Source organism: Carassius auratus, chromosome 16, assembly GCF_003368295.1.
Source record: "Carassius auratus strain Wakin chromosome 16, ASM336829v1, whole genome shotgun sequence".
Taxonomy (NCBI): domain Eukaryota; kingdom Metazoa; phylum Chordata; class Actinopteri; order Cypriniformes; family Cyprinidae; genus Carassius; species Carassius auratus.
The window spans coordinates 9316624-9338009 of record NC_039258.1 but is presented as its reverse complement, the minus strand read 5'-3'; the positions used below and the strand labels follow the sequence as shown (position 1 = coordinate 9338009).

General features: G+C 35.2%; 1 protein-coding gene across 2 annotated transcripts; it reads right to left on the bottom strand.

The window, feature by feature from the left end:
• Nucleotides 1-424: 424 nt before the first annotated feature.
• Nucleotides 425-12450, bottom strand: LOC113116031 (F-box/LRR-repeat protein 4-like). Of its 2 annotated transcripts, none has more exons than XM_026283858.1 (8): nt 12287-12450; nt 9784-10227; nt 8455-8791; nt 7596-7840; nt 7289-7502; nt 3800-3871; nt 2328-2640; nt 425-1747 (listed from the first exon to the last, which is right to left on the bottom strand). In XM_026283858.1, the coding sequence occupies exons 1-8, from the start codon at nt 12340-12342 to the stop codon at nt 1584-1586; spliced, it is 1845 nt and encodes a 614-aa protein (XP_026139643.1). In that variant the 5' UTR covers nt 12343-12450; the 3' UTR covers nt 425-1583. The 2 variants fall into 2 exon arrangements, with proteins under 2 accessions (XP_026139643.1, XP_026139642.1); XM_026283857.1 differs by having other exon boundaries at nt 9784-10399; nt 12287-12408.
• Between the last annotated feature and the right edge of the window lie 8936 nt (nt 12451-21386).

Genomic DNA, 21386 nt, shown 5'->3' with positions numbered 1-21386 from the left:
GCAGACAGTGTTATTATGCTTTGTACTGTTGATCTATTTACAGGGATGTAATGACAGTTTTCTGCGTGTACCGACTAGCAATAGTTGTATAGAAATCAAGAAATCGTTTCATCTAATTAACTGCATCCCTCCAGGTCCTCAGGGCACATTAGAGCTCCTCGGTCCATCATTAAAGTAGACATAAGCAATTCATTACATCACTGTTAGTCCGATGAGACTGTCACTGCCAGATGCATTATTAATACACCGTTAAGCTCAGAGGGATTAAGACCAGGGAAGTTTTTGACTTTCAGCTTGACCAAATTATTGAATCTCACTAATATAGATCAACTACATGCCAAACATAATCTGTGTGATTTAGCACTAATAATAATATAAATTCTATTATAATCTTAAAATCACAAAAAAAGTCGAACACACAAAATATTAAGCCTCACTTTATTGAACCAAGACCTCGACTGTCACTCTCAGATCTGGCATGATGCTAAAAGCCTCCTGCTTCCAAACAGCACAAATTTAATACAATATCCAAAATGACAAGACATTCACTGTAGCTACTGTACAACTGAACATAAAGACAATCTATTTAGTGTTAGGAGTGCTTTGAAGTAACTGTAGAGTTTGTTTACAGGGTGTGCTTATTATACCGCTAGTAAAGCACAGGTAAGTCAAATTGAAAACCTTTTTTTTTTTTTTTTTTTAACATGCATGGCACTTAAAAAACTTTTACCAAAAGCAATAAACAATTATTCTTAATCCTTCATTTCAATTAAATAATTGTACACATTTAAAGAAAATACAGTACATTGCCATCTGTCTTTTTCAAAATGAAAGTGTATTAATAAAAAAGATAAACTCTTTGGTTTAGGGTGATTTTGGCAAATAAAAATTTAGCATAGCACAATATAGATGACCAGCACACAAACAGAGTACTTCTTTCTTTAAAACTAAGGCACAAGGATATGTCATCTACTGGTTAGCATGCACCTGTGTAAAAAGAAATGTCAAGTTTTGCAATAGAGAAAAAAAGCTTATATTTTGGTATTTGCCCTATTGTGTACATACATGTGCATAACAGGATTGACAGGAGATATGGGCAAAATTTTCACACAAACAAGGTATTGCGACAAAAGATTTCTGTGCCCACAATTCAAGTCAATGTGGCCCTGAATTTATAATCAATCAATAAATAATCATAGTACAATGTTTCACAATATTTAACATTGATTTGACAACATTTAACAAAGCAAATAAAACATTGGTACTGAAACACTTGAATTAGTACGTTTAAAACAAAACCATTCGGCTGAAGTACAGCATACTGCAAACGTCTATCTCTGAAGACAAAAATAAAACCCTGAGATTAAGATCAAAAACTGAGGTCTGATGAAATGTGTGAGATTCAATACTTAGTGAGACCATTCAAGCTGAGAATGAGTGAAACATCTATAACATCTTTGAACCGGCAGTTCACAGCTCTGTGCAGTTCAAGGCAGTAAGTTCACAGCACCATGTGCCACCCTTTTCCCTGCGGTCTTAAAGACCGTCCCGTAAAGCTGCTCCTGCTCAGGACCCACCGAGTTTTACTGAGTGAAACTCTTCTTGATGGACACATTGGGGAAAAGGCCACTGAGCTCCTGGACGAAGCGAGAGTCGACCTGCGAGCAGAAGGACACGTCCAACAGCTTCAGCTGAGGACAAGACTTCAGTAACTTCCGCAGAGAGGCAGGGCTCACCATCCGTGTGCCTGAAAAACAGCAACGAAGAGAGTTCCCCTAATTTTTATTATTTTTTTTTTATAAAGAATTCTGCAACGATACATTAAATTGATTAAAAGAGATAGTTTAATGTTACAAATATTTTTATTCCAAACAAATGGCAGAAAAATATTAAGCAGCGCAACGGTTTTCAACATTTCTAAAAACAAGAAATGTTTCTTGAGCACCAAATCAGCATATTAGAATGATTTCTGAAGGACCATGTGACACTGAAGACTTGAGTAATGGCTGCTGGAAATTCATCACAGGAATAAATGACATTTTAAAATACATTAAAATAGAAAAAATCTATTTCAAATTGTAATATTATTTCACAAATTTCCTGTTTTGCTGTATTTTTATCAAACAAATCCAGCCTTGGTGAGCATAAGACAACTAAAATAAATAAATAAATCAACCCCAAACTTCTAAATGATCATGTATATTCAAGAATTGTTGTTTTGTTTTTAGCTTTCCGTCTGCAGGCAAAATCACTGAAATATTTCCCCCCCAAAAAAAATCTTTCACAGAAGAATGAAATACCGGTTTGAATTTGAAGTAAAAACTCACCCAGTATATCAAGGTGCTCCAGAGCGCTGCAGTTAGCGGCCAGCTCCTCCAGGTCAGAGTCACACACGGTGCGGTTGGCGGTGAGGAAGAGCTTGCGTAGGCGGGGCAAACTGCGGGCCAAGTGCTGGAAGCAACCGGAGCTGCTCTGAAGCGTGGAGCACCAACCCAGGTCCAGCTCTTCCAGGAGCCTGCAGCCCGAAACCAGCTCTGCCAGACCGCGCTCGCTTAGGTTCCTGCAGCGCCACAGGTCGAGGGAGCGCAGAGAACGGCAGCGTGCGCTCAACATGCTTGCCACCACATCATAGTCCTCAATCTGTGATGAAATCACCATGAAGCTACAGTGAAGCACTTATTGATAACTGACTGTCTCTGAGCCATTCTATGAGGTTATGAAGACAAACAACCACACCAGACAATATTCCTGTAGCTAAAAAGGTACAAAACGATTTGCATATACATCCCAAATACAAAAAGAAGGGCAAATTCTAATTAATTAGGCCACTTTGGAATGAAAAAATAAATAAATAAATAAGAAGAAAATGGAATGGGATTTATTGAATTATTATTATTTATTTTATGTTCTATATACTAAAAAAAGATACTTTTAAGAAAATGGTTCTTTTAGGGCATGTTGCAAAAACGCTCTTTTGGAACCTTTATTTTTCAGAGTGTATAACATCATAAAATTGCACTCTGATGCAACTAATCTTGTCTATCAGGGGTTATGGGCAATAATATCCCAATAAACATGCATGATGCCCAGAAAATCTTTTGCAACAACCAATACATTTAAATAGATAAAAAAATTTAAAAGATTAAAAAAAAACAATAACTTTACCCTCAATAAACTCCTACTTTGCTGCTTATTAATAGTTAGTAAGGTAGATGTTAAGTTTAGGGATTGGGTAGTATTAGGGATATAGAATACGGTCATGCAAAATAGGTGCTTTATACGTTCTAATAAACAGCCAATAAAATAATGGTACGCATGCTAATAAACAACTACAGAGAGAATTGGTCACTATACTAAAGTGTTACCAATAATATTTAGAAAATTCAGTCAAATGACAAGTGTAAAGTCAAATTATGAAGTTAAAGTCATAAAATACTGAGAATACATGGAGAAAATACACCTTATTTTTTTTTACAGCAGATACAAGCTATTTTTCTGCAAGACGTAAGCCGTTACAGGAAAAAAAATCTAGAATAACAAAAACTTGACTAAATATGATGTGTATTTCACAATATTTCACAATATAAAGCAGCATAACAGTCTGAAATGACTAACACAGGAAGCCATGCACATTTAACGAAGTTAAACATAGTCGCACCCACTCTTTAAAAAATAGAACTTATTCTCATAATACTAAACATTACTTTCTAAAGCCTTTTTTATGCCGGCCACTGTTTTTAATAAATCCCATTATAATCCGTGAACTGGGATTTAGCCACAAACTGACCAGTGGACTCACCATGACGCAGCTTCCCAGGTTGAGGTGTTTGAGCTCTGGGCAGAATGTGAGGATGCTCAATATGGCGGATTGCTGCATGTGTAAAGAAAAAAAAAAAAAGAGGAAAAAACAGAAAAAACACATAACACTAATGAGAGAATAACAATATTCTATTCAGATGCCAGTGGAGTCAAAATGAGACGAACATTTGATATCACAAATCAAAGTTGACAACATATTTAACACTGCTATTCAATATTCTTCTAAATAGATGTATTACAATAAAACTATTATATGACCTCACGGTCTGGCGCACATGGTGGACGCTCACATCGGAGATGCAGTTCGTTTTGTGTATATTTCCATAGTTATTTACACCATTAGGTGATGGGGACAGAAAGGTGGGTTTGCTACAGACAGTCTGCTGCTTTTGTGTTCATGTGTATGTTTATGTGCAGTCGCCATCTCTACAGAAACATTATACCTGTTGGAAGAGGCACCAATACAACTACAAATGCTGATTCACAGTCAACCGCACACAGAGGGACGGGACGACTCTAGATAAGTGGCACACTTGGGCCAGTACCAGCATGTAGAACTGATTTAAAGTATGCCAGACTTACACGGCCTGATGTTATAGAATTAGAAGGACAGGTAACTATAACAGCTTAAAATAGCTTGGCATAAGCATGTTTTCTTCTTCAACTCCCAAGTTAACTTGCCTTTTTAATGATGTAGTATAAACAATAAACAAAGGTGATGCAACTTTTGGGTGAACACAACATTTCATGGATCAGTAATTAGCAATTTCAGCTTTGATGTTAAAAAACCTTCATTACCCCATCCAAATCTTTTGTTTTAATCATGAATACAGTCACAAAGACGGGATGCAGGAAATACAGTGAACATCGCACAATCCAGATATTACACAAGTAATGAAGTGTACAAAGAGGTACAAAAACCACAATGCTCATCTAATCTGTATGGAACTGAGAAGGGTTTCTGTTTTCTTGTGTGTTGTACTGTGGAAAGCAAATCATTTGGCTGACTAACTTTTAGCTGCTAAAACTTTCTAACTAGACAAAGAAACTTTTGCGACATTTTACCACACTGTTAAAAAAAAAAAGGGATAGTTCACCCAAATATGAAACTTCTGTCACTAATAACTTACCCTTCATGCAGTTCCAAACCCATATGACATTAATTTTCGGAACACAAATTAAGATTGTTTTAATGAAATCCGAGAGCTTTCTGAACCTGCATATTCAGCAACGGAACTGACACATTTAAGGCCCAGAAAGGTAGTAAGGACATTGTTAAAATAGCTCATCAGTGGTGACATCAGTGGTTCAAACGTAATTTCATGAAGCTACAAGAATACTTTCTGTGTGCAAAGAAAGCTAAAATAATGACTTTATCAAATAATTTTTTGTCTTCCATTTAAATTCGTAGAATTTTTAAGACCACGATGCATGTGTACATTCCTCTCTTTGCAAACAAGGCGCAGCGCATCAGTGTTCTGTCAGAACGGCAGCTCCTGCTTCAGCAGCACCACATGCATATGTTGTAGTTCTGCTGTGAACATGCATCAAAGATCGATACTGAAGAGAAGAAATTGTTAAAGAATTCATTCTTTCAGTTTCTTTGTGGGCAAAAAGTATTCTCATAGCTTCATAAAATTACGGTTGAACCACTGATGTCAGGGGCTGTTTTAACAATGTCAATATTGATCAATTAGCATCGCACACCTCTAGGTCATAGATAGGTGCATAGGAAAAAAGACTGATATAGTCAAAATATGAGAAAACAAGAAAATCCTGTACACTATCAACTTGCAAAACATTCAAAATAAATACTTTAATAGCAACGTTTCAATTGTAAGATCTTCATCAGGCATCAACATGTCATTAACAATGTCATTATTAGAATGTGTCTCAAGATAAACAAAGAATTTATTGGTAATTAATATAATAAATGACAGAAGTTTCTAGTGGTCGAGCGATATATCGCCAACGTATATATATCCGCCGATATTTGCCTTTTTTTCAAACATCAGCCAATAAGTTTTCCTGCTTGGCCGATGTGTTCGAGGGTGGGACTTTTATTTTGATGGCGCTGAGACATTCGCCGTCTTGTTTACTGTTGTTGTTAACAGTTCTGTCTAACACGGATAGAAGTCCGTCTAATAATCAGACAGAACAGTTAAACAGGAAAGGAATTAATGTATATAGAAAGTATTATTACAATTGTTTTTATATTATTCATAATAGAAAGGCAAACATTATAATACTTTCTCTTTTGCCGTCAGCATTAAGCAAATATTAATTTATATAATTTAAACAAATCTTTGAATGACTACTGAACATCTAATTTCACAAACCTTATTCTCAAACTTAGTCGTGTGTGTCCAGCATGAAGTGTTCTCTGTGTGACGGTTGGTCCATGTGAATTGAATGCTTTAAACTTTAACTCGTGATTTCAAATTATTCTGCACTTTATGCATTCGCCCACTGTCATATTCATGTAATTTTCACTGTGTGCTGTATGTAAAATGAGGGTTACTCTGGCTTTATTTGAAAAATATGATTCCCAATGCACACAAACTTTCCAGAATACTAAGTGCCCTGTTGTTTACAGTGTTTGCTTCCTTTTTAATTATATTTCTATTAAATATTTATTTGTGAAAAATACTTTGTCATCTAAAGTATGTTTATTTTACACATTTATTTTTTTAATCCATTGACAAATGATTGCAAATTTCTTAAATATTCTCAAAAAAAATAAATAATAATAATTATATATATAATTATATATATATAATTATATATATATATATATATATATATATATAATTATATATATATATATATATATATATATATAATTATATATATATAATTATATATATATATATATATATATATATATATATATATATATATATATATATATATATATATATATATATATATATATATATAAATTATATCGGCTATCGGCCCCCCACTGCTTTCCAACATTTTTGGGTGAAATATTCCTTTAATGTAAATTAAAAAGTTTTTTTTAACCAGTGTGGCAAAAATTTGTTAAAAAATAAGTAGTCTTGTTAGCAAATTTTAAGCCAAGATGATTTGCTGACTTGCCTTTCTACTATTGCTTTCTGTTCAGCTGCTTATTGACCAATGTCAGGGTAGTACCATATTTAATTTTTGATGGGAATGAAAACGAGGCTGTGAGGGACAGAAGTACAATACAGGATGTTCAATGGACTCTACGATTGTTTGATATTCAGGTTGTTTAGTTGATGAAACGTCTTTGCAAAAAACCAAGTACACAAAAACTCCACAAAACAGTTTTGAAAATGAAATGATCTAGGAGCTTGATACAGTGCATGCAGAAAATTGTAAAAACCACTTAAAAAATTAAAGTTAGAAAATATGCAAATTCAAATCAAATTAATAGCTTTGTATAATGAAGTGCACCCCAGATGGTTTTTATTCTTGCTCTAACCTCAACTTTGGTGCGGTACAGCACGAGCCTTCGTAGATTAGCAAGTTTGGCGATGTGATTGAAGGCCTGAGGTTGCAGACGGTCACAGGAAGCCAAATTGAGCTCCTGGAGGCACGGACACGTCTGGGCGATCACTTCTAAACACACTTCAGTCAGGAAATGACAGCACGACAGCTCCAAACACACCAGACTCACCCCACAGGCCTTCATAAAGCTCGAGGAAAAAAGACAGAGATGGAGCGACTATTACTATCCATTTGGTAGATGAAATATTTTAAATATCTGGATCAGAGACTCTTGCCATTACCTGCAGAAACCAGCGGCCGTCACGGCTCCACGGTTGCCTGTCCAGGACATGTTTAGTCTCTGCAGGAGGGTGCAGCGGCTCTGCAGGTGGATCAGAGAGGCGTCTGTGAGCTGGGCCCAGTATGGCTGCAGGCTGAGCTGAATGTACTGCAACGGGTCACAGCAGTGTTTATGAAAAAGCTTGCAGCTCTGAGCCAATCGGCACAGATCCGGAACCGGCAGGTGACTCACGATCAGTTGGATTAGCTACAGTGACACAAACAAACAGTGACTTTCACACCAAAACACAGCGTGCCAAATGTTCTTCTTGTGCATCAAAATAGTTTCTTGCAAAGACAGAGATACTAAAATTACTCTCAAGACAGTTTGTGGAGGAACTGATTATGTTTTTACTATGTGCACTGTTGGAAAAAGCAAACAATAGCATGAGTGTGATGCTGGATATCAGTTAGCAGATAATGGCCAGATTATGTTTCACTTTTGCTGTAACGAGACTAAAGTTGGCAGTGGTTTGGACAGGAGATCTGAGCTGTGTGGAGGTAATAAGGGATTACGAATGGGAAAGGTATTTTTCAATTATGATAAAATGGTCTCTAATTATCTGAAAATGACCTACTGCAACCACACAAGTCAGTGCTTGAGGAACTAGACTACATCTCAACTATTTCTTTTCAATATGTGTCTGGTACGTAGAAGATTTCAACACTCTGTGGTCCAACATGTGTTGTTATCAACAGTTCTTGAAAACAATCTCTGTTACTTGGCATACACACTGTTTATTAAACACACTGATGACACAAACTACATTCCGAAACTCACAGGCATCATTAGTAATTACAGTGAGAGTCTCCATCGCTAACCTCATAAGGGAGCCTATCAAAGTAACCGTTTCCCAGATTGTGCCTGTTTTCTCCACCCGACCTGCAGCAGAGGCCTCCTGCATCGCTGATCTCTTCTTCACTGTCACTCAGATCACTGATGTCGATGACAGGGATCTTATAGAGGGCCAGAATGGGTCTTTCCCGAACGCCTCGCAGGATCACAGCATCCAGCTCTGTGTAGTATTCCAAAAGAGAGCAGTTCACTTCCAGACGCAGCAGGTTGGTGGCAAAATTGATCTGCTTGATGCTGGGGGAGAACTGGCGAGCTTGAGTGGTCAGAGCTTTGTTGGGCTTGCCGGCCCAAAGAACCTCCCACCTGCAAAAAATAACATGACAATCCTCAAAACAATGGCATCCAGCTCTGAAGTATCTGTGATATTGTTATTCAATCATGATTCTTTACTAAATATTGTAATACATCTTGAAACCTGAAATTTGGTTGCAGTTTGGTGCAGTTCATGATAACATTTAAAAATATGCTGAAAAAGTATGTAACCGGCCAGGACTATGAATTTGGTTTAAACTGCTCAGTAAAATAATTTATTTAAACTATAGTCAATTTTAATGTTTTATTAGCTAAATAAAACACACACATTTTATGTATTATAAATATGTATATTAGTGCTGTCAAATCACAATTAACCACTTCCAAAAAATATTTTTGTTTACATAATGTGTGTGTATTATTTATTATGTATACATAAAAATACACACACATGCATGTATATATTTAAGAAAAATATATTACGTATATATATTAAATATATTTATATATGATAGAATTTATATGAATATAAATATATGCACGTAAATACAAGTAAATATTTAAAAATATATATGTTGTATGTGTGTGCCTTTTATATATACATATACACAGTACACACATATTTAAACAAAAACATTTTTGGGATGTGATTAAGCACAATTAATATATATATATTATACTATTTTAGTAATATTAGTTGTTAAATTGCTTAGTTAAAGAATTACATTTTATTGTCAGTGAATTAATAAATTTTTATTAAAATAAAAAAAACACATTAACATTGAATAAGTGAAATATATCTGGACAAGCTTTATTGGATTGGGACTGTTCATTTAGGATACTGTACATTGTTAAGCTTTTAATAACTAATAAATGGACTACATAGCCTAATAATAAAAATAAAGATATGAGAGATGAATTCTCCATCTTAAAAAAACTGGCAGGGCAACCTGGAGATAAATGCCATGGATCACATTTTGTGGGATTAGAACCTACAACCTTTTGATTACAAACAGAACATTAGCTCACACCTAAAATTTTACCTCACTTCAGCTGGAGGGTTCTGGGAGAAAGGGTTGAGCGAGCAAGCTAGGATCTTGACAATGGCCCCAGGGTGGTAGGTCTCCAGCACCTCCACAGCTGTGGGATAGACGGGCTCCTCGAAAGCCAGTTCCAGGTAGTCCTGGCTGTGGAAACTGGGTGGCATACGACGGAATCGTGGTGTGGAGCTGGTGCACTGCTCCCACCAGCTTCCGTAAATGCGGAACACAGCCGTCTGGGTGAAGTCTCCAGAGCTGGGATAGACGTTAGGCACTCCTGCCAGATTCCACATGGTATAGGACATGCTGTTCTCACTGCCGTAGTGAGAACTGAAGTCCAGAACCTCTTTGCCATACTGTTCGACCTCAACGGTGACAGGCATTGCCGAACGCTGGCCCATCTCCACTGCCCGCCGGCTGCCCAACGCCTCGCTCCGTGTCCCGCTCCTGGAGCGCCGCCGTAGACAGATATAGTAAAACATGCTCAGAAGGGTTAGCATAGGAAACATGGAGCAGCAGGACAGGGTTTGTGTCAGGAAGCACAGCCCTTTCTCTTCCCTGCGCTGTAGCGCGATAGGCTCTAAACAGTGCAGGCTATAGGCCAAGCAGCATGCATGACCTGTGGGTTATAGAGACACACACACACACACACAAAATGTTGTGAGAACCCTGAAATATAAAGTAAAATAAAATATCATTTTTGGGGCTTCATTCATGAAATACAAGTTAAATTAATTTGTGTATATTATTCATAAAGCAATTCATAAAGGTTGGGTTAATTAAAAGTAAACTCTCAGAAAAACAAATACAGATAAATGCATTGAGAGCAAGGTTATAATTTTATAACTAAAACTACTAAAACAGTTTTTATGTTGATTAAAACAAAACAAAATAAATTTAATTTAATATATATATTAAACCTAAACTAAATGAAAATTACAAATGTTGCCTTGGTAAATAAGTAAGTTTGATTAATCTGAAGCACAAACATTGCTAACTGAAAATAATATTAAACAAACATACAAAAATAAATAAAAATAATAACAATAATAAAAAAAGTCAAAAGCACATTACAAAATTACTAAAACTTAAATTAAGATTAAAGCAAAAAATAAAAAAATAAAAGCTAATTCAAAATATTAAAAACTGTAGAAGAGACCACTAATAGAAAACTAACACCTGCACATCCATTTGTACGTGTTTTTCTGTGCATGTTATGTTGATTGACTTGTTTTCACATAGGGCTGGACAAATTTATATCATGATATATATCTTAATTTCAGTTGATACGATATAATTTCGATATCAATATGAACACTATTTATCTGAAATAGAAATATTTTGTAACATTATAAATGCCTTTATCATCACCAATTTTAAGCATACCTGATCTTCCTATTCATCAAAAAAAATAAAATAAATAGCTTTAAAAAAATCTTACTGTTCAAAAAACTAAGAAAATATTGGAAATATTGCAGGAGACAGGCTTATTGAAAATGCAACTTCATTTTCTGCCAGCAGGAGGCGCTAATAGAATGATAAAACATAGCGGTTTCCCCAGTATCGTAATCAAATCAGCTCAGTTCATGAACGCTACTTTATCAGATAAAAATGTCATCGAAACATTTCTGAAGACAGTTGGTTCTCTTTTCTTACAGTTTAATTCGCTTGTTGCCAAGAATATTCATCGAATCCAAATAACCAGGCAAGCTCCATCTTCTAATATGTTACATATATATATATCATAAACTGTATTGCATAACTTCCCTGAACAATGTAATTACTGACATAAACCATAAAGTCTAAAAGCAAACTTCCTGTCAAGGAAGGTCCCCTTTTGAGAGAGATTCATATTATTATTTTTTCTCTCTTTAGTTAATATCTATTTCGGTTACTTCCACAACATATTCTAGTGGTTTTAGATACAGACATCATGCTGTCAAATACTACTATTACTGTCCAAATAATGATTCATGAATAAATAAATAAATAAAACAGTGAAATCCATTCAATCACATGGCAAAGTACCAAATACAATAAATAGTTCACTCAAAAACCTATATTTAAAACACACATACACATGCATATATATATATACACATACATACATACACATGCATATATATATAAATATATATATATTTATATATATATATATATATATATATATATATATATATATATATATATATATATATTGTTTCAAACCACACTTCCTTCTAATAAACACAAAATTTGAATTTTCGGGTGAACTATCCCTTTAATGTTAGACTGAAAGCAGTTGCTGATGGCTACTAGCTACGTATATCACCACCAAATCGATTGATTTTAGCCATATGTGGCATCCTATGTGATCGAAACGTTAAAAAAGTAACCAGAGAAGAGGAACTGTTAGCGAGCTGAGCTACAAGTTCATTAGGCTGGGTTATGAATCGCCTAAGTTATATAAGAACGCAGGCTGTCATGCCACACCGCGCTGACGGACTTAAAAACAATGAAAACTTACGGATGCGATGGTGTGTTGGAGTGTTGTGCTGAGTGTGTTCTGTGTTCTCGATCCATCTCTAACTGCTGCTGTCATTGCTCGCTCATTCTTCACTCTTCATGCGGAATATAAACATCCGCTTCACCCTGCACAATGCATTGTGGGAAGTGGAGTGCTAACATACGTCATCCCGCGTTATTAAATTAACGAAACAAACTCTTTCCAAAACACAAATAATAATAACTGATTTTAATAATTCATATGTTTTACCTTTTTTTAAAGAACGTCATTTATTATCGAGAAATTTGACCCTGGAACACAAAACCAGTCATAAGGGTCAACTTATATTAAATATGCTTTCCAATGATGTAGGCCTATGGTTTGTTAGGATTGGACAATATCTGGCCGAGATGCAACTAGCTATTTGAAAATCTGGATTCTGAGGGTGCAAAAAAATCTAAATAATGAGAAAATCACCTTTAAAGTTGTCCAAATGAAGTCCTTAGTAATGCATACTAATCAAAAATTAAGTTTGGATATGTTATCGGTAGGAAAATATATTTATATATCTTAATTTTGACCCCCTTTTTTTTTTTGGCTATTGCTACGAATATATCCATATCACTTGAGGCTAGTTTTGTGGTCCAGGGTCACAAATGTTAGATAGCTTAGGCACAATTTTAACATGTGCAGACAAAATAGGCTTATTTAAAAATATGCTAAAGAATAATTTTGCTAAATATAAATGCCATAGCGTTTAGACATAGCTAGTAGCAATTTTATTATTTATTTATTTTTGTCATTTTTAATTCCGTCTTAGAGAAAGACAGATATTATAAACTTGTTAGTTGCAGAGGAAATTAAAAAGATTCAAATTAAAAGAATGAAAAAATAAAAAATAAATATAATAAAAAGAGAGAGACCGAAAATGTTCAGCTAAAACTGTATATGCAACATGTTTGGATAATCAAGCGATTATTAATATTGGTTAAATGATTCCATTTTTATTTATGTTCATTACTGAAAGTTATTATTAAAGAAAAAAAACAAGTTAATGTGAGTTTTGCAATTAGCTTTTTTTGTAATGCTATAAATGCTCTCGTGTGGTTCTATCAATTATCTTATTATTATACTATGGTCTGACATAAAATCATTTAGTGTGGCATGTGAATAATGATTAGGCTATTGTAAAAAGTTAAGGAAACCCTAATGAGTTCTGACTGAGTTGAATCTAAAGTATATTGATTTGATTAATTTGGCTTGTCAAAACTAGGCTATATTACCAAAAAATAGTCATTGCGTATGTTTACATTTATCCATTAAGCAGATGCTGCAAAGCGACTTGTAAAAGATGATGTCAAAATTTTGTGTTAAGCACAAAACAAAACACAAACAACAAAAAAACGAATTATTAATAATCATGCCTTTACATATATTATACACAGACTAAGAACTGAAAAAATGGCACTTATAATTTATTGTTATTCACCACATTCAGCTGGAAATTACTCTGTAGCCAAAGATACAATTATATATGTGTATGTGTGTGTGTATTTATAATACATATATAACACAATACACACAAAGGATTAGAATAATGTTTGGTCACTTCTAATTTCACAATAATTTTTCACCTTTCCTCTCACTCTGTTGCTCACTCTTTTTCTCATGAAAAAGGCATTGAGAAGCACCAATCCTTTGTAGTCTGGAAGAAAGACATTGTTTTGATGTTCTGAATAATACATTTGTCTGTTAGAATTGACTGAGAATGTGGCGATTGTGACATTTATTTCATCGTAAATGGCCACATTCCCCCATGACCTGTCCTGCTGGCCTCTCTGGTGGATAGAAGGCGCCACGCAGGCTTGGCTCCAAAGAATACGTGCCACTGGCTGTCCATCATGGACAAGTGGTGGGCTCACAGAGGGAAACAGATGCATATGACCACGTCTTGGCTGGCATTTGCATCGATGAATGACTTGTCCAGTCAGTTTGTCTCATGGGTGAATTGAAGCCCCATTGTCACCACAAAGAGCATTGAGTCTCTATGGAAGCGTCACTAGGCAATCACAGGCCAAACTCTCATTAGGAGTGGAGCTGAACGGCGGATAAAGAAGACAATTGACTTTGAACAACAGGTTTTTCTTCAATTGCTGCTTTATTTTAACCCAAAAAGACATTTTTTTGTGCATTATGATTGGCTGATTTTCCTAATTACCATATCAGTTTTTGAGGTCTGCCTGAAATTTATGAATAAAATGCCTCTATTGGCATTGGACTGATGACATTTTAAGGTAAGACACTAGGCAAGTGGAATGTAAAACTCCAAATTCATTATTTTACTTTATCTCTTCTTCATCTTAAGATTTCACTTACAATACATATCTTTAAATACATTAGCTGTTTTCTTGAAATAATTTTTTCTCACACATCGAGCAAGAAATCTCATAAACCTATGTATTTTCTTATAGAGGGGGATTTTTATAGAGAGGTTTGTTCATATATATACTTTGCCTAATTTTATACAAAATTGTATTCCTAAAAATGTTGCTTGTTTGTTTTTTTGGGCAGATTACAGTATTTTCTGATTTACGGATTGCTCTAGAAAGATTTTAGCATGGTAATGGATATGACAGTGTTAATGTATTGGGTCTTGGTGGAATAGATTTGAAATGCTGCTGCTGTTGGTTATTGCTGTTGTTATAGATTATTGCTGCTGCTGCAAGCATGTACAGGAACTTGCAAATTTAACATGAACCAATCAGCTTGTGCCAAGTTGTTTAATGCTGTGAATATTATCAGTTCCATTTAGAACCACCAGCCTGTGCCATCTAGAATTTCATGTAAGAACTATGTATATCCCTTCATATATATGTATCCCTTCATATATACTCAACATATAATACATTTGCATATGGGAATGGTCAAAAAAATTACAAATCTGGTTTTATCCAATGTAATTTCAGTTCTGGAAATGTTTGCAAATTAGTGCATATTTATTTAGATACTGTATAATTATAATATTTAAACATAACATTTTTGAAAACTTGTTATAAAAAAAAGGTTTAGATTCTTAATGTGATGTATGGTGATATATTGTTTTTTTTAACCCTATTAACCTGGAAAAACACAGTTCTTTTGGGTCCAAATGCACAAACGGGCTGATGGTTCGATGAGAGGGGAAGTTGGATGCATTTGTCTTTGATGGGAAAAAGATCAATGTTTTGGAGGATACCGAGAAACGGTGGATCATTCAGAAAGAAAAAAGGGGGGAGAAAGGAGGACTGTGGAAGGACTGACAGGAAGAACAGTCTGAACGCCAAAGAGAAGGCTGACGGTGTTGAGTTTGTTAGCCTCCAGCGTGGACAGCTCCCTTGACTGACAGTGTGATCAGCTGTCAGCTCCTGCAGGCATCACCGACAGGCCTCCTGTCTTCTGTCAGGCCTCAGTTCCAGCCTGCTGTTCCATACCCACGTGCAAACACACACACACACACACACTCACACACCAAAGCCCTATTCTCCCTCCGACCCAGCTGTCAAAAAGAGCACAGCTAAATAATGAATCTGGCCATATTCCTTGAAGGAAAGGCAGCAGGGAGGGGAAAAGCAGAGAGAGAGGAGTCTGAGGACCCTCAGGGGAAAACCAAAAACAAACCTCAGTCCATTTAATCCTTCTCTTCACAGCCACAGAGGAACAAGACAACAGCATCAACAAAAAATCAGCAATCCTTCCATCAGCTGTCATAAAAAAGACTTGCTATGACATTATCCTCTCACTGCCGATCAAAGACCACTTGGCCGCTGCTTACCCGACACAAACAGGGAAGGAGGAGGAAAACAAACCAAGCAAAACCAAGGATCCTTCACAGATACAATGCTGTTTGAACATTAGGTGTCCAACAGCCTTCAATAAAACATTTAAATAAAAATTTATAAAACAAAACACAATAAAATATAAAATTCTGCCGATTATATGGCTAATAAAAATGAGGGGAAGAAAGAAAGAAAGAATGAAAGAATCTGACTGGAATAGTGTTCTTCTTCTTCTACATGACTAGTTGGCAAATAAAATACACATGCAAATGAGATTTTTATAAGCTTGTTGTTGAAACACTACTTCCAGACAACGCCATTATTGACCAATCAGAATAAAGTATCCCGGACAGTCTGTTAATAACGCTAGATAGTTTTCTATAACGGACCTGGTCGCTGAATGTCATTGTCTTTAATGGTTACACGTACAAGGTTAAAACATTAAATGCTCTCAGCATTTTCACAGGAGGAGAGGCTACTTAATGCTGCCATTTTCAGCCTAGTCTGTGGATTTTCTCTTCTCATCCTCTCATTTCTTTTAGAGACCCATTCACTTAACAATAGCAGCGATTTTCAGAATTGAAGCAATCAAAATTGAAACCCACTAAAAATTTTCCCGTTTCCACTCAAGCCATTCTGATAATGTAACATCCAAACATTTGATGCGTTTCAAGTCTCAAAACATGCGTGGCTGCATAACCTAAACTGAATTGGTTGCATTACTAAAGGTTGCAAGAGGTTTTAGTCAATGTTGATCCATTATAACTTTTTGTATTTTTTTGTATTTTTTGTATTTTTTTGCTTAAAAGACGCAAAAGACAAAACCTACTTTTATAGCTTCTTTCTATGCATCTCGCTCTGATTCATCCCCTCAAGTTTGTGTTTAGTAATGATGCCTGATTATTTCTGAACACACTTGTGTTTGCACACACACATACCCCAGCCCATTTGCTCCAGGTGAGAGCATTACAATTCACATAGATTAGAATACATTTGCCACCTTGCCAGGTGTTCTCAAACGCAGGCCTATCACCATGGCAAATCGCTCGGCAGCCGCGCAACTGAATGACACTTCACATTCAAATCAAAAGCAGTTACTCCATCTCTCTTTGGCATGATAGTCTTTTGAACAGGAGCAAGAGTAGGGGGAGGAACCTGTGGCTATAGCAAAATTATCTGAATTAGAATGGCTTTGATCGTTAACAATGGACGGAGAAACACTCGAAATAAAGAGCTTTTGTAAATCCAGTGCCTCAAAACTGGATATGACTCAACGTAGAGCAATGGCTTTCCATTGAGTTAAACTAACATAAGCCGCTCACACGTGTGTGAATACGAACATTTTAACTTCAGAACATGAGAGCACATGTGAATTATTCATTTTTAACACTTTACTTTTTTGATCCCTCTCATCCAAAATGATACACACCTGTTTTGTTTTGGTTCTTTTAAAATCCCTAGTGGCATTCGAAAAAAGGCGTAATCATTGCCTTTTCATCAAGATCCTAGCTGCTGCTAATTGTAACAGTAAACACGGCTCATAATTATTCACATTTAATATCCATTTTCAGCTTATCGAAATGATATTTGATTACCTCCACATATCTTGCAATTGACTTCATTTAGAAAGGTCGACTATTTGCACCGGCCAGGGAGTGATTTAAATGTTTCATGATGATTACCAAAGTTATTCGCCTTTTGTCTAAATGACAGAATCTGCAAATATAATTAGCATGGGTGGAAATGCAGGGAGATAGTGGTGTTGGCTGTCATCACGTTCTCCTATTGTTACAGCGTTGTGTCCTCCAGCTGAACTTCACTACACTGAGTTTAATTGGTTTCAGGAACTCTGCTTTGAGGAAGTCATAACCTTGATCTTCCCCTGGATAAGAGATTCCTTTTTTCGCCATCAAATGCATGCAAATTTCAGGCTTAGCCTGGGAGAATTGTAAACAGACAAACATTGTTTTATTCCATTGTGATTCTGATTAGAGAGAAATAATTAATTACAGTGTTTTAGTGACCCAAAGACAAAAGGTGCACTGATCTAATGGCATAGACAAACACAAGCTACTGTAGCTATAAGAACAGTTATGATGAGAGATGTCCGTTGATGTCCTTAAATTGGAACTTCGCTTAACAACAGAGGATGAACAAGGAGTTATTTGTTTTTCTATATTTGTGTATGTATACTTCATATACTCTGTGTACAGTTAGGAGAAGAGTCTAAACTGATAAGAATATGACAAAAATGCACAAATAATCCACAAGACTCCAGTCCATGAATTAATGTGATGTGAAGTTGAACGCTTAATGTTTGTAACAAGCAAATCCATCATTAAGGCATTTCACTTTTAACAGTTGATCACTTCACAAGATGTTAGTTAATGGATTGGAGTTGTGTTGATTACTTGTGGATTATTGTGATGTTATTATCAGCTGTTGTTAGGACTCTCATTATGATGGCAGCCATTCACTGTAGATGATCCATTGGTGAGCAAGTGATGTTATGCTTAATTTCTCCAAATCTGTTCCAAAGAAGAAAAGTCCATCTACATCTTGGATGGCCTGAGGGTACGTTAATTTTCAGTAAGTTTAGATTTTTGGGTAAACTATTCCTTTAAATACTTATTATGGCTTTAAGTGGCACTGTTTCGATCAATAAGGGTTTAATTTAAGAGAATTCCTGTTGTATAAATTTATAATATACTGACAACCACCATAAAACACAGGTGGTAAAGGGATAAATCAAAGTTTATCACAAGAAGATTTTCATAAAGCTGCTAAATGCAAATATACAAAGAGGTACAAATAAAAAACACCATTATGGCAAGACTAATATAATGCAACAGACATTATTTTTACAACATAATATGAGATAGTGTGTGTGTGCCTTTTAAAGCTGTTACCATATACAGCAATAAAAAGCCATGGTTTAATAAGGAAATTAAAATATTATGGAGGGAGAAGCACGAGGCATTTAAGAGTAGGGATAAAGAGCTTTATAAAATCACCAAAGGTGACTTTGAAAAAGCTGTTAAAAAGGCAAAAGAAAATTATAAGTGAACATTAGAAAAATAAGTTGAAGATCAATGACTCTTATGGTGTATGGAAAAGTCTAGAGCAGATCACAGGCTATAAGATGAAATATCAAGTCATCTCTGATGATATTACATTGCCTGGTGAATTAATGCATTCTACAGTCAATTTGAAAATACAATAGAGGGACAGGTAGGTCAGCTGACGCTGCACTCCTGGCCCTGTATTATGAGTCCTCCTTTTAAAATAGAGGAATATGAAATCTGGAGAAGCAGAAAGGCAGCAGACCCTGACTCCATGTCATCTGCAACATTGAAGTAGTGCATTCTTCCTTGCACCAGTATTCACTGACATATTCAAGTGGTCGTTAAGAATATGCAGAGCCCCGCCATGTTTTAAAGCAGCTGTTATAATTCCAGTGACAAAAAAGGTGTATATCAGTTTGCTTAGATGATTACAGACCATTGGCCTTAACTTTGGTTGTTATAAAAATCTTTGAGCGATTGGTCCTTTGGTATCTAATTTCTAAAATCTGTTTGGATTATTCCAGTTAAGCTTTTTGATCAATTGAGGCGATTGGGGATTCAACACTCCCTTGCTCTTTGGATTTTGGATTTTTTTGCATAACAGAACACAAGTAGTTCAAATTAATAATACATTCTCAAGTCTTAAGACAATTAGTGTGGGGGTCCCACAAGGATGTGTACTGTCACCATTATTGTACTCTATGAACACTAATGATTGTGTTTCACATTGTAAATCAGTGCAAATTTTTAAGTGGGCAGAGAATACTACATCGATTGGTTTAATAACAGATAATAAGTAGTTTCTCGGGACTACTATCTCTGTAACATTAAAGTGGGACAACAACCTAAGAGGCATTATTAAAAAATCCCATCAAAGGCTTTTTTTTTAAGACAGCTTAAAAAGTTTGGTATATCTAAAGTTGGTATGATTAATTTTTATAGAGCTATCACTGAAAGCGTGCTGACTTTCTCACTTATAGTGTGGTTTAATAGCTCCACAACTCAAGATTGTACTCTGGCTGCTTCAAATTTATTGGTTGTGATCTTCCCACTATGGATGAGATCTATGTCTAATGTTTGCAGAAAAAAATGGTTTAACAATCCTGAAAGACCCCTTAAATCCAGCCAGACACCTCTTCCTTCAGTCTACATGTTTTCTGAACAGTACTCCCCTGGCATCATTTCACTCCTTATAATTGATAGGACATATATAAATAGTTGCATTTATGTATGTGTATGTATGAATTTATGTATGTATTTTAATGTAAGTTGATGAGCTCTCCAAGCAAATTCCAAACAACTAGGATGTTTGGAAATAAATAAACAACATTATTTAAATTTAAATCTCAAATTTGCTTTTTTTTCAGTGTATATAGTAAGGGAACTTACCTAACCATAATTATTATATTTTACAAACACCTTACATCTAGCTATCTTTAAAGTAAGGACTGCATTTTGCACCTAATAGTTTTTCATTCTGCAGTCTTGGCACGCAAAACCTTTTCTGAGAGCACTTATCTCACTATTCCTCAAAGGTACAGAGATCAGATCCCTGCGTCCTTCACACCTGCCTCCCTCTTCTTCAGTCAATACGAACTCCAACTCTCTCTTGAGAAAAGCTTTAAAACGTACAATTTTCAAAAAAGAACAATCTGGAAGATAGACAAATATACAACTGGTAGAAATAATAGACAGATGTGAAATAAGTACTCCTCTCCCACTTTCTCAGAGAGAAAAATCGTTAACCAAAAAAAAAAAGATACAAATTGCATAAAATTATATTTTTGTGACACTTGCAGCTTGAAAATTAAAGCTACTGACAACTCAAGGGTTTTGTTGTATATAATAATGATTTAGAAGCAGATTATTCTTTCAAATCAGTATCAATGATTAAACTAAATCACACATTTGCAAAAGATAGGAAATAAGGCTGCTGTTTCAAACATTGACATTAATACACTGCCATTCAAAAGTTTAGGGTTGAAGGAAGTAAGGGTTGAAAGAAGATTCTTATGCTCACCCAGGCTGAATTTATTTGATCAAAAATACAGTAAAAACTAAAATATTGTGAAATATTTACAATAATTTTTTTAGCAAACAGTCTTCAGACACATGATCATTCAGAAATAATGGTAATATGTTATGAATTTTTATATAATATGTCGGAAACATATTTAAGTGTTGCTTTAAATTTTTATGTAAAGTGTGATGCATTTTTTTCAGTATCCTTTGATGAATAGA

Bases quoted from the DNA above. Each gene is read 5' to 3' on its own strand.
- LOC113116031 (XM_026283857.1), bottom strand. From the start codon at position 10,289: ATGTTTCCTATGCTAACCCTTCTGAGCATGTTTTACTATATCTGTCTA. The intron at 8,792-9,783 runs GTAAAATTTTAG...TATTTTTTGCAG, and splicing joins AACCCTCCAGCTGAAGTGAG to GTGGGAGGTTCTTTGGGCCG. The intron at 7,503-7,595 runs GTAATGGCAAGA...TTTTTCCTCGAG, and splicing joins ACGGCCGCTGGTTTCTGCAG to CTTTATGAAGGCCTGTGGGG.